The sequence below is a fragment of the Takifugu flavidus genome, chromosome 4, assembly GCF_003711565.1.
Source record: "Takifugu flavidus isolate HTHZ2018 chromosome 4, ASM371156v2, whole genome shotgun sequence".
NCBI lineage: Eukaryota > Metazoa > Chordata > Actinopteri > Tetraodontiformes > Tetraodontidae > Takifugu > Takifugu flavidus.
The window spans coordinates 11,086,926-11,099,427 of NC_079523.1; the positions used below are offsets into that span (position 1 = coordinate 11,086,926).

Sequence of the window (12,502 nt, forward strand, 5' to 3'; positions counted from 1 at the left end):
ATCAGCTGCGACCATGTCAGACTTTAGTTCGTTGCTGTAAGATACGAGGAGTCAAACATGGCTGCTTCCTTGTTACCGTGGTTAAATAGGCTGCAGTTGTTTATGTTGTTGTGTCCGCTCTGTGTCCCAGCCTTTTTAAACTTAGAGGAACTGAATGAGATGAAATATGGGATTCAAATTCTTCCTGACCCCATCATACTCGGGCAGGTGAGTTAATCTTTTTGGGAGAGCTAACGTTAACGTTAGCTAGCTTGCTAGCTAGAAAGTTACGCCAGGTTACTGTTAGTACACGTTGGATATATTAGACTAAAATCACATGTTTTGGCCTGCTTTACACTAATGCAGTCGAACATGAAGATTAGCCACTAATTAGACTTTGCGTAGTTTTTGATTCTTGACCAATGCAGTAACATCGCTGACAGCTGTCACCACCGACCCCCCCATCCATCCCAGTCCATCCATGTCTTATTAACTTTGAGAGGCCTCAATAAACACAACTAACTATGGGGTGGTGACGTGATACCTTAAAGTTTTGCAGTTTTCGTGACAGTGTTTCTCCTTTAGACTAAGGCCGAGGAGGTGATGATGGTTTCCAATAAGTACAAGCAGTTGTACGAGTGTCGGCTTCCAGCCCAGGCGGTTCGGTTCCATCAGGATCCTGCATCTGAACCTGACTCACAAGGATACACCGGTCCTGACATCCCAGAACTCCTTAGTCCAATGCACGATGCCCAATGTCTAGTAAAGGTTGGTTGCTTTGCAGCATCTAGGTTGTCTGACTGAAATGAAAGTGTTATGCATCTAATTTGGTTACCAGTGCAACAAAACACGCATTGTTATTGGAAGTATAAGCCTCTAATGTCCAGCATCAACTGTTTACCTTTTTTTTAGACAAAGGACTGGTGGACATATGAATTCTGCCATGGACAGCACATCAGGCAGTACCACCTTGAAGGTAAGAATGCAGTATTTCCTCTTCTCTAATGAGACGAAGTTTCTTCATTGTGTCCTCCCCCCTCTCTCAACTCAGACTCAGAAATCAAAGGGGACATTCTCTTCCTTGGTTACTATGAATCAGAGTTTGATTGGAGCAATGAAACAGCTAAGGTAAAACAATTCCTGGTATGGAATTACTGATGTACCGTAGTCATAGAGAGCTGCAGTGTTTTCTGATATTACAAATTCACCTTTGTATTCTGGTTATTTGTAAGGCCTCCAAGCAGCACAGACTAAAGCGCTACCACAGTCAGACCTACGTAAACGGTTCCAAGTGTGACCTAGATGGAAATCCCAGAGAGACTGAAGTCAGGGTGAGACATTAGGATACAGACTGGTTTTTGTTGTTTTGTTTATGTGCTTGCCTCTAACTGCTATATATAGTTGATGTGATCATCTTACACCATATAATCATTTTCTCCACTTACAACAGTGACATCTTGTTCTTTTCAGTTCATGTGTGAAGAAGGTTCAGTTGACTTCATCGCCCGAGTGGATGAGCCTCAGTCGTGTCGCTACGTGCTGACAGTCCACACCAGCCGTGTCTGCCAGCACCCTTTCCTGAAGCCACCCTCCACTGCTAAGCCACACAGCATAGTGTGTCAGCCAGCCCTGAGCGCAAAACAATACATGGATTATGTCAACGCGCAAGTCTGTACGTTGACAAAAAAAAAGTGTTATTATCACACGTTGCTAAGGGAAAAGTTGCACCCGGCGTGCTTTTTCTTTTCAACTTTATTTCCTCTCACCTTTTCGGTAGCCGACACAAAGCGTAAAGTCGAGCAGATTTCTGAAGAACTGAAGAATCTCGATGAGATGTTGGCCGGCAAAGATGGGGCAGATGGGCCAGTGGACACATCGGAGGCAGATGGAACGTCACCTGCGCCACATGGCGACGCAGACCAGACGGACAGAGAAGGTACATCTTTCTATTGGCAAAATCGTTTTCAATCAAATTTCAGTGTTTTTCAGACAGATGTGTGACAGCTGTGAGTCATGTAGTTATCTAATAGGCTTCTAATCACATGGAAATAGGTGTAATCACACACACACACAAAAGCTAATGTTGCTCCGGTTATATATTGCTCTATCGACTACGTTTTACATCACAACTTTACTGCCACAATGGTGTTTGCCACCTTTTTAAAATGTACTCTTTAACCAGATAATGCTGATATATTGGAGGAGACCGATGATTCGGACTCCTGGGGTGAAGTAACGAAGCCAAAGCAACTAAAAACCACCTTTGTTGCTTCTGAACCGGAAAATCAGGTATGATTCCTTTCATGAGTGGATTGTTTTTCTTTTTCAAGGATATTTTATTAAAATAATGTGATTGTTTTCAAGCGATTGCTATTTATAACATACAGTATTTTTTCTTCATTGCCTCCATCTTCACCCGCCCTCACTGTCTCACAGGAAGCAGATGATGGCTATAACCCGCTTGCAGACAATGAAGTCCTCGAAGACGGTGATGAAGGTATATTCTTCTGTGTTATAGATTAAATGCGTTGACACTACCGACTTTTCTCACTTAAATGTGTTTCAGTTGAGAAATTCAACTTTAAAATCATCACCGACCCGGCAGACCTGATGAAATTTGTCCAGCATCTCAGAGAGAGTAACAGGAAGGTGAGCAGGTGCAAAGATTAGTCTTGCATAGAGTTTATTTTTAGATTGACTTGTGGATATTGATTTGACACAGAGGTGTTTATGGCATTATTAGAAAGCTATTACAGAAGCCAAAGGTCAAGACGAAAAATCAGCAAGCGAGAGCCTGAAAGAGACGTTGCAGGAGTTCGAGGATGAGATGTCGGACATCTCTGTCCCCTCGGATAAGATTGAAGACATTAAGGAAGAGATGCAGAAGGAGTTCGACAACATCATAGATGAGGTTTGTGAGCAAATCCAACCCAACAAAATCACGTATATGAAAATAAAGCACTGCTTTGATGGTGGTGGTTGCTGACTGTGACGTAGGCCCAGGAAGAGTTGGAGACTGAAGGGCTTAAAGGGGAGTTTGACCGCACCAAAGCGACACAGGAGCTGGAGACCACGCTCGACAAGCTACTGGATCAATTGGAGGAGAAAGATGAGCAGGAGCCAGAGCTGCAGACTGGAGAAAGTCAACGCGCCAGCAGTTCACACAGGACCAGCCGCAATCCGGTTCCAAATCAGCCAGGCAAGCAGACGGCCCGCAACATCCATAACTGTTGACACCGTGTTTCATCCGTGTGGCTCTCCTGTTGCGTTATCCTTCATCCCACATCCGCTCACACATTTATGACAACTCAATAGACCCACCAAATGATTTTACAGATAATAAATCAAAGGGCTTTCCACTGAAGGATGATCACTAAAAGGGGCCGAAAACTGTGGCACATGTTGTTGCCAGAAGGCATTTTTAACCTTGTGGCTCCTCCATCCTGTGGCCCTGCTGATTGGTTGTACGGTCAACTGTGATGTTTGTCCCTCTTTTGTCTCGTCAACCCAGAGCAAGCGGCTGACGACCATGTTAAGATCAAAATTACTAAATATAAGACGGGCAGGAGCCCTGGTGGGGAGGTCAAAGTTCAGGAGATGGGCGAAGGCGACCCCCAGTGGCAGCACATAAAGGACGTGGTTAAAGAACAGCTAGAGAAGGCAGGACTGAAGGCAGAAGGTATGAGGGGGACTGCTCCGAACGCTCATGGCCTTTTTCTCACTTCAAACTCTTCCTTGAGCATCTAGAACTTCTGTTCTTCTCTTCTCATCTCTTTCAGAAGTTTATCTCTCAAAAATAGGGGTTGAATAAGGGTTTCCTGCATTTTCAAACGTGTAATGAATTCAAAGACCCAAGAGCTGTCCAGTTAATGAAGGTTTTTGAAATATTAATGAACCGCTAGTGAAAAGGCGAGCCACAGACAGCCGTTTCTAACCCCCACAGACAAGTGGGCAGCGTAAGGTAGGAAGCCCAAGGCTGAAGTAAAAGATCGTTTCATTAACGTTACAGCTTCTTTTTGACAGTTGTGGTTTGTGAGTCAGCAGTTCAGAAAGAAGTAATTCTGAGCATTTCATGGCTGGTTGTCTTGGTGCGTGTATCTACTCTCAAATAGTCGCAGATCTTGATCAAACCCATCAGAAATCTGTCAGGTCTTTGGAACTGGGAAAAATCTGCTTGTTAGCGGTCCTCCGGTAGATCAGGGGTTTGCTGGTCCTGCTTCTTCACCCACGTTTATGTTCTCACTATTCTTCATCCTGATTTTCTGCGGCGCATTTCTCAGCTATTTTCTCTCGAAAGGCGTTTGTTATGTGATGTTTCTTTCTCTTTTTAAGGTAAAATTGAGGTGAAGATCTTAACACGGAAAAATATAGAGGAAGCAGGTGACCAGTGGCTGACTGAAGAGGATACAAAGTCCTTCAGGGAGCTTCTCATAAACCTTCTGGTAACTGGAGTAACGGGCATTTATTTGGTTTTATTTGAACTTGTAAAGCTTTTGATTCTGTACAGTTGGACTGTGGCAGTTCAACACCTTTTATGGCACTAGAGAAAGCATGCAAAAGTGCAGGAGGAGGTGTGTGGTCATCGCTTTCTGGTCTCATCCTACAGACTGGAGGCACAGAGGAGGTTTACAAAGAGCAAAAGAGGCAGCAGGAGTTGGAGAACAACTACAAGTTTGTGTGGGGAGAGTCCCAAGAGGAGTCCCAGGCTTCCAGCACCTCTGATTCAGACGATGTGGACATTTGAGCTTGTTGGCTGCGGCTGGTGCACATTAAGTATCTGTCAACTCCTGTGGAGACTTGCCGCCCCAGATTGTGGTTCAGAAACCTGACAGGGGGGCATCAAATGACCCATCTGCACCTTCAGAAAACATGTCTGCGTGTCTTAAATAGACAATAATTTGTTTCGAGTAGATGGCACATAAAACATCAATGTATGTGGAGGCAATGATGTTACTAATGTACCTGTTTTAGAAACCATGTTTTCTTGAATTTCCTGGTGTATTGGCCTCATGCAGTCCTGACTTGATCCATCTGGAGGACCTGACGTGTGCATGCCTCAGTGGACTCTATGTGCAGGTTATTTCATTTTCACTTGAGTTGAAATGTGATCTCTCTTCACTTATGACAAATTAGACACAAATAACACAACAATTCATCTCACCTTTCTATATTTGGTGATTTGATTTGGCTGTAGACGATGGAGGTCTATGTGAACTTGCTGTAGCACTTTATATTTTTCAACTAGTATCTCACCACGGTTGGAATTTCCTTTTTCCTCCGAAGTTTCTTTGAAGCAATTCACATGAAAAATCACAAGATCTTCACCTTCTGTGCTCGTTCAAGTCTTTCCTCGCAAAAATGTCTCATTTTTCATCACATAGACGGCAAAGAAATGACAGCGGTTAATGCTAAACTTTCATGATATTTGAGGTGAATTTAAAAGGGCTGAATTTGTATATTTTGTGAATAAGCGTGGCCACTTGGAACTTGATTTGTACATAATTATTACTGAATATGTTTGCATTTATTTATTATTAATCAGCAAGTCTAATTAGATTTCTTTTCCCATGTGTTTTATTTTTCTAAGAAAGGAATTTTGAGTTTGAACTTGATTACATTGTTGGAACGCACCCGCTTCGGGCATTTGTTACCAAAGTCGCTAGTTTCTTGTAATGGAAAATGAAACATTGAATTTCTTATTTCAAAGAATTTAGACATCGCTCTTTCCCTTACGTCATGTGGGTAACTATTCATGTTGATTAATATTTGTCGCATTGTTTGAGCTTAATATGTTAATTCATGTTTAATATAAACAAATCGGCTATTTTTGAAATATCTCCTCAATGCTTTTCAGGTAAATTATGTAGAGGATTGATCGAGTTCGCAATTTTTGAATGGAGTCATGTAACTGAGACCAATACCAACTTAAAACAAGGCTGCCATGGAAACGTGTCTTCGAGTCCCTTTCTTCCCCTTTTGAAATAAAAAATACAAACCTACATCTGTGTTAATTTGAAGATTCACTTTTCTATGTAGTGCTGGAAAATTAGCACAGAAGTTGCAATTAAAGCCTGAACATATCGTTTACATCTAAGACCTGCCCTTATTTTGAAAACCTCCACCGAACAAGTTTATTTTTGAAGTAAGTCCGCAGTCGGGGAACGTTACACGGGCAATAGTTCAGCTTGTGGCATCTAGCGGCTGTAATTCAGTCTGTACCCATTTCTTGCCTCATTTATGCGCATTTATTTGCGTTTTCTGGCTTGTTGGGTGAGCTGTGGACGACACAAAGACTTCCGTTAGCTCCGTCGATACCTCACGACGGCTAACTTAGCCGAAAAGTGGCCGCCGTGGCGTCATGACGACCGGACAACTAACTCTAGTTCTCCCAAAGCCCGGAGAAATTAATGTTTAACGCTAAATGTCGTCCATCCGTATAGTGTTACTGGCATTTCCCTCCCCCGTTGGGAGTTTTCTATCCCGTTAGCTGCTGCTAGCTAAGCTGCTGAAGCGGAACTGATCGCGTCTCAAACGGGTCGTTTATGCGTCGGAATGAAGTAGCGACGCGATCATGCGGTGGTGTTTGCGGTCCGGCAGGTGAGTACAACCACACCTTAAATGAGACACGCACACGGCGAGAGGAGCTGGAGTTTGATGCGGCGGCCTTTGCAGAGACACCGTCAATGCTCTCCGTCCAACGCAGCGCCTGTCAAGTTGATCGACCGTGAGACACCTGGTCCACCATGAAGATCCTGGGCTCCAAAATCTCTTTTTATGTGGGGTTCATGGTGGGAACCGTCACGCTGTACGTGTTTCTGCGGCAAGTGCGCATTGAGAAAAGTTTCTTTACGCAACGGGCGTCTTCCCTCGACGAACTGTCGCAGCAACTGGAGGAAGACGAGAAGGTTTGGAAGAAGGACAGATCTGCTCTCTTCAACCTGAAGCACCCTCATCACACAGGTGTGTCACATGTTGTCCCAGAAAGTTGATCCAAGTTCATTTGCAGGCACGTTTTGGCTCATGTTTTTTGTTTCTCTCGTGGTCAGAGACTGCTAATATCCTCTCGAGCTTTTATTTGGAGAGCAGGTCACACAGCACACAGACGGTTGCGGAAACCCCTGCTTGCAAAACCGGACCCACAATGAATCAGACGGTGTCTGCGTGCCTCTGCGGTGGATTTCTGAGCGATGACATGATACCTGCCTCTCCGTTTCAGGTGAAGATGGCCACGTGGCCGACGAGCTGTACAAAAAGGTGCGTATTCTTTGCTGGGTGATGACAGGCCCCAACAACCTGGAGATCAAGGCACGGCACGTCAAAAACACGTGGACACGCCACTGTAATATAGTGGTGTTCATGAGCTCCGTGGACGACCCCAACTTCCCCACGGTGGGCTTAGGTACGAAAGAGGGTCGGGACCAGCTTTACTGGAAAACCATCCGGGCCTTCCACTACGCCTACGAGCATCATATCGACGAGGCTGACTGGTTCCTCAAAGCAGATGACGACACGTACGTCATCGTGGACAACCTCCGGTGGCTTCTTGCGAACCACACGCCCGATGAGCCGATCTATTACGGCCGGAGGTTCAAACCCTACACCAAGCAGGGCTACATGAGCGGCGGCGCGGGCTACGTTTTGAGCAAAGAGGCTCTCCGGCGCTTCGTGGAAGGATTCAGAACCAAGGTGTGCTCTCACACCTCCTCGGTAGAGGACCTTGCCATGGGGCAGTGCATGGAGAAAGTGGGCGTGCTGGCAGGGGACGCCAGAGACAGTTTGCAAAGGGAGACGTTTCACCCGTTTGTTCCCGAGCAGCACCTGACAGCAAAGTTCCCAAAGAGCTTCTGGTACTGGAGCTACTGTTACTACCCCATCTCAGAGGTGAGTGGACCCACGGCCGTGGAACTTCTCTGTATAGGGGGTGTTTTACGAAGCCATTTTCAATTTACCGCAACTTTGTCTTCGTCTTCAGGGCCCCAACTGCTGCTCCGACTTGTCGGTCTCCTTCCACTATGTGGACCCTACTCTCATGTACATACTGGAGTATTACGTCTATCACCTGCGTGCCTTTGGTTACCAATACCGCTTCCACCCCCCCATTCCCCCTGTCGTTTCTACTGAGCGGTTGGCCCCCTCAGGTCCTGTGCAACCAGATGAAGAGCTGGCTTCTCGGGAGGAAGGGCCGGATGAGGAGGCTGATCTGTCCAGGACTAAGATCCAGGCTGAAGAGTTTCCCGCTGCAGCTGGTAAAGAGCTTCCAAGCCAGTAATTTCAGAACTTCCAATCTGTTTTGTGCAGCTTCAGAACGTATTCTGATCTGTTCTCACGACCCTGGCCCAACCCATTTCTGGGAAGGTTCCCGACCCGTCCTTGACCTATCAGCTCTGTGCGTGTATTCTTTAGGAAGGTGGGGGGTCTAAGTTAATTACATATGTTTGAAAACCACCTGAAGCACTTTTTACCAGAACCAGTTTCTTCACCAGTTTCAATGGAGCAGGAGATCGACAGGCGGATCGGTGCGGCGTCCGCAGTAATGTGGACTCTGCACCGGTCGATCTTCGTTCCTACCCTCACCTGTGGTCATGAGCTTTGGGTAATGACCGAAAGAACAAGATCACGGGTACAAGTGGCTGAAATGAGCTTCCTCCGTAGGGTGGCTGGGCTCTCCCTTAGAGAGGGTGAGAAGCTCTGCCATCCGGGAGGAGCTCGGAGTAGAGCCGCTGCTCCTCCGCGTTGAGAGGAGCCAGATGAGGTGGCTTGGGCATCTAATTAGGATGCCCCCTGGACGCCTCCCTGGTGAGGTGTTCAGGGCATGTCCCTCCGGTAGGAGACCTCCGGGAAGACCCAGGACACGTTGGAGAGACTGTCTCTCGACTGGTCTGGGAACGCCTGGGGATCCCTCCGGATGAGCTGGAAGAAGTAGCTGGGGAGAGGGAAGTCTGGGCTTCTCTCCTTAGGCTGCTGCCCCCGCGACCCGACCCCGGATAAGCGGTAGAGAATGGATGGATGGATGGACAGTTTCTTCACACATCATCACAATCCACCAGAGTTGTCGGACCTGCTTGACTTAAATTGACATGTTTGTTGCTCTGTGCCTTAATGTGCCCCCTAATTGCCCCTCTTGAAACTGTCAGGAGCCCCCCCCCCTCCTTTTTAAACACGCAGACAGAAATGCGGGACTCACCACAACTGAGTGAAATAGTTTTAGATTCGTGTGGCTTCTTCCTTTTGCTGTCCTAAATGTGCCATAAATGTTCGCTTTTATACATTTAGCTTGTGAATAGACTTTCCGCCACACTCTGGCAGTGTTAATCCCCCTCAATTTCTTCGAAAAACAGCTTTATACAAGTGGCTCCGCTGCAGCAGTTTCTGATTATTTAGCTGTGTGTGTTCAGCTGACAGAAAGTGCCCAGGCTGTTTGCTTTTTTATCTCGACACACCCTCAAAGAAAGGGCGTGATAAGTTCCACAACTGTTCATCTGTGCTTCCAGACTTGTATTACAGAAACGCACACAATCTCTTTTTTCCCCCACTCCGTGCAGCCTCGTGCTAACCTTGTGCCTTGTAAATTAAGATCAGACGTGCCCTCAGCTGCACACTCAACGTTGCACTGTTATCACCAGGACCAGGTTGTTACAGTACAGATTAGATAGTCCTGAGGCCCCTCCCAGTCGTCCTTATGGACTCTGAGCGACTCAATCGTCAGCGTTGTGTTTCATTAATCATTTGTTCTCAACAATTTCTTACCTTTGTAACCAAATGATAGATTTTTACGTGAGATTATTTCAGATACGATTCCTGAAGATCTGCTTTTGCTGTCCTGGTTGAAATGTTGCCACTACTGTCTGCTAAGCAGGTTTCCATTGTTTCTTAGAAAGTAGGAAACCTGATAATAGCCAGAGCTGCAGCAGTAAATTCTTCTGAGACGAGGCCTCAAACACAATCATTTCTGATGAAACTGTCGCTTTTAATTGGGAGCGGATGCTCAACTTCCGCAAAGGCTGTACAGTACTGTATTTATGTCGGAGTCCTGACTGTACAGACAGGTCTATGAGGGTCTGCTCTTTTTCTGTGAATGGTTCTTTAATCAATATATGTAAATAAATTCATATTTTATTGTACATCCTTTTTATTTGACATTTTTGACAACAGTGGTACAGGTAGAAAGCGTTTTCAGTCAAAATACAACGGTGGTTTTGCTTTTTTTATTTTAGGTGGGGGTGTCTCGCGTCTGTCTCTCCCGTGGCGAGCGCTCCTCTTGAATGGTTGTTGTCTCTTGCACAACAGCTCACTCCTGTTGAAACAAGACTGGGAGTCAGCCGCACAACATATAGCAGATTACCCAGAAATTTTGTTGGTTTACACCATTCTAATGGTTACTATGGCAACCATTACAGGTTAAAAGAGATCCCTCAATGTGTGAGGACCTCAGATGTGACCAGCTTAATCTAAAAAAACGTAGTTTGTAGGTATATAAGACCTGCATGTGTGATCCTATATATGGACACAACTTTAATGTTTTGTGTTCTTTGATCTGTTTTTTTTTTTTCTTTCATTTCAAACGGAGTCACTCACTTGTCTCATCTCGCAAAAGAGCAGTGAGGAAGCGAGCCAGGCGTCCTACACAAGAAGATGAGAAAATACATTTTTAAAGGCTAGAAACGAGCGGGACGAATACAAGAGTCTTTCTAACCATTTCCTGTTGCCGGGGCATCTCTGGGACCTGAGGAACAAAGGACGATTGTGACCGAAATGACTGGATCTCTGGTGTGAGCTGTGGAGGTCACTCACTGTTGGCCTCAGCAGCGTTTCGTCTTCCCATTAAACCCACGAAACTGTCGTAATCGATGCCGTCTAACTTTTTGACCACGCGTCCGCTGACGCTGGGCTCCGGCTTCAACTGAGACATCAAAGCATTAAAGGATCTCCCCCCAGAAGCTGCATGAAGCTTTAATCTCACTTGAGTCGATGCACCGTTTGGGTCGTCCGCGCCTCCGACCTCCACAGCCAACAAGAGAAAGACGACGAAAGTCGCCAGCCGGGACGGAGACCTGCGGCTGGAAGTTTTCTCCATCATCCTAAAACTTATGCAAGAAATAAGATGACATTACATTATAAATATGAGCTATAAAAAAAAACTTTTCAGAATTGCGTGTGAGATCGTGGTCAGTTGAGTCAGAGATGGCTTTCAAAAGTGTTTAGGAACAAAGGAATGTCAGCACAGAAGTGATCCAAAATTGGGTTAAATGGAATAACCTCAAAAATGACTAAGTAATAAACCTGTGATGAATGTAGCGTTCACAACTGTACCTGTAATTTTACCATATTTATTTGTAAAGTTAAATTATGGCTCAATTAAAAGAGCCATCGAGACATAAAAGGACTCATAAATCACATCATTATTCCAGCACAAAGACTCTTTAAACTCAAGAATGAGCAGAAAAAATGACAAGCGGATTGTCAAAATCACTGAAATAAATAAATCCAAAAACTAAAAGCCACTAAACACCTCTCTGCGACTGCAGACCCATCACGCTGTCACGCTATCATCCATCAATGTTCTGGTTCTGATCTCACCTGAGCAGGTAAACCCGTCCTGACCGGCTGACTGGGTATCAGTGAAGCTCTCTGCTCCCTCAGCCTCCACCTCATGATTATATATCGCACTTGTTGCCATTTCTAACCCAATTACAGGTCCCCTTACACACACTCACACCTGCACGCATACACACATCTGCCAGGAGAGAGAGTGAGAGTGCGAGTCCTCTCCTGTCCTGTAACAGAGACAGTAAAATGAACGTCTCTCTCTTACTTTGATGAAATTAGAGTTAAATGTGTGTGTTGCCGACCCGTGCGCAGCAGAGGGACTACCCTGCTCTCCGAGTCAGTGGTCGAGATTAACGACCAGCAGAGCCCCTCTGGCCGGCTGTTTCCCCCCACAGCCACAAAGACACAAAAAAAACCACCTTTAAGGACGCCTGCCTGCATGAAAGTGCCGTACGAAGTTTATGATTGAGATTTCTGTTTCTCAGCTTTATTCTGGTGACGGGCTGCAGGAGACGGGGATTGTTTTTGGGTGACCTTTGTCCCTGAAGCCGTCCAGTTCATCCCTTAAAGTTCAGACAGGATCTGACTTCCTGGAGAGTCTCAGCTTGCCTGGCTTTTGTTGACAAAGGGAGTCTGACCATGTACCAGCAGTACCAGCTGGCAGTGGAGATTAATGTCGCCTCATGTCAGCATCTGCACTGTAATAAATGGATATATATGTATATTCCCATCATGTATATATGTAATTGATGAGGCAATAAAAGCTCTTTTTTTTCAGTTTCATCAACATCTCGCCGGATCTGGAGCATAGACACGTGTTAACAGCATCGCGTTGACACACAAAGATGTTAATTGTGTTGGGATCGTCAGTCGTTAGAGGACAAACGAGTGTTCTCAGGGCACAAAGCTTTAATGACGCCACTGTTGACACTGCAGCTGTCGCCAGGTTCCATTGGGGCTTTGCTTCTACTAAATC

The 12,502-nt window shown here is 45.6% G+C and overlaps 2 protein-coding genes across 5 annotated transcripts; both read left to right on the forward strand.

Annotated features, from left to right (window-relative positions):
* Positions 1–17: 17 nt before the first annotated feature.
* os9 (OS9 endoplasmic reticulum lectin) lies at positions 18–5,978 on the forward strand. Of its 3 annotated transcripts, none has more exons than XM_057029803.1 (15): positions 18–207; positions 565–747; positions 892–955; positions 1,031–1,107; positions 1,212–1,310; positions 1,450–1,651; positions 1,757–1,915; positions 2,162–2,268; positions 2,416–2,476; positions 2,546–2,628; positions 2,723–2,890; positions 2,977–3,178; positions 3,491–3,658; positions 4,312–4,421; positions 4,586–5,978. In XM_057029803.1, the coding sequence occupies exons 1-15, from the start codon at positions 58–60 to the stop codon at positions 4,721–4,723; spliced, it is 1,971 nt and encodes a 656-aa protein (XP_056885783.1). In that variant the 5' UTR covers positions 18–57; the 3' UTR covers positions 4,724–5,978. The 3 variants fall into 3 exon arrangements, with proteins under 3 accessions (XP_056885783.1, XP_056885785.1, XP_056885786.1); XM_057029805.1 differs by having other exon boundaries at positions 2,416–2,467; XM_057029806.1 differs by lacking the exon at positions 3,491–3,658.
* Positions 5,979–6,127: 149 nt separating this feature from the next.
* c1galt1lb (core 1 synthase, glycoprotein-N-acetylgalactosamine 3-beta-galactosyltransferase 1, like b) lies at positions 6,128–10,100 on the forward strand. Of its 2 annotated transcripts, XM_057029807.1 has the most exons (4): positions 6,129–6,576; positions 6,652–6,939; positions 7,196–7,860; positions 7,952–10,100. In XM_057029807.1, the coding sequence occupies exons 2-4, from the start codon at positions 6,723–6,725 to the stop codon at positions 8,246–8,248; spliced, it is 1,179 nt and encodes a 392-aa protein (XP_056885787.1). In that variant the 5' UTR covers positions 6,129–6,576; positions 6,652–6,722; the 3' UTR covers positions 8,249–10,100. The 2 variants fall into 2 exon arrangements, with proteins under 2 accessions (XP_056885788.1, XP_056885787.1); XM_057029808.1 differs by having other exon boundaries at positions 6,128–6,939.
* Positions 10,101–12,502: the final 2,402 nt, after the last annotated feature.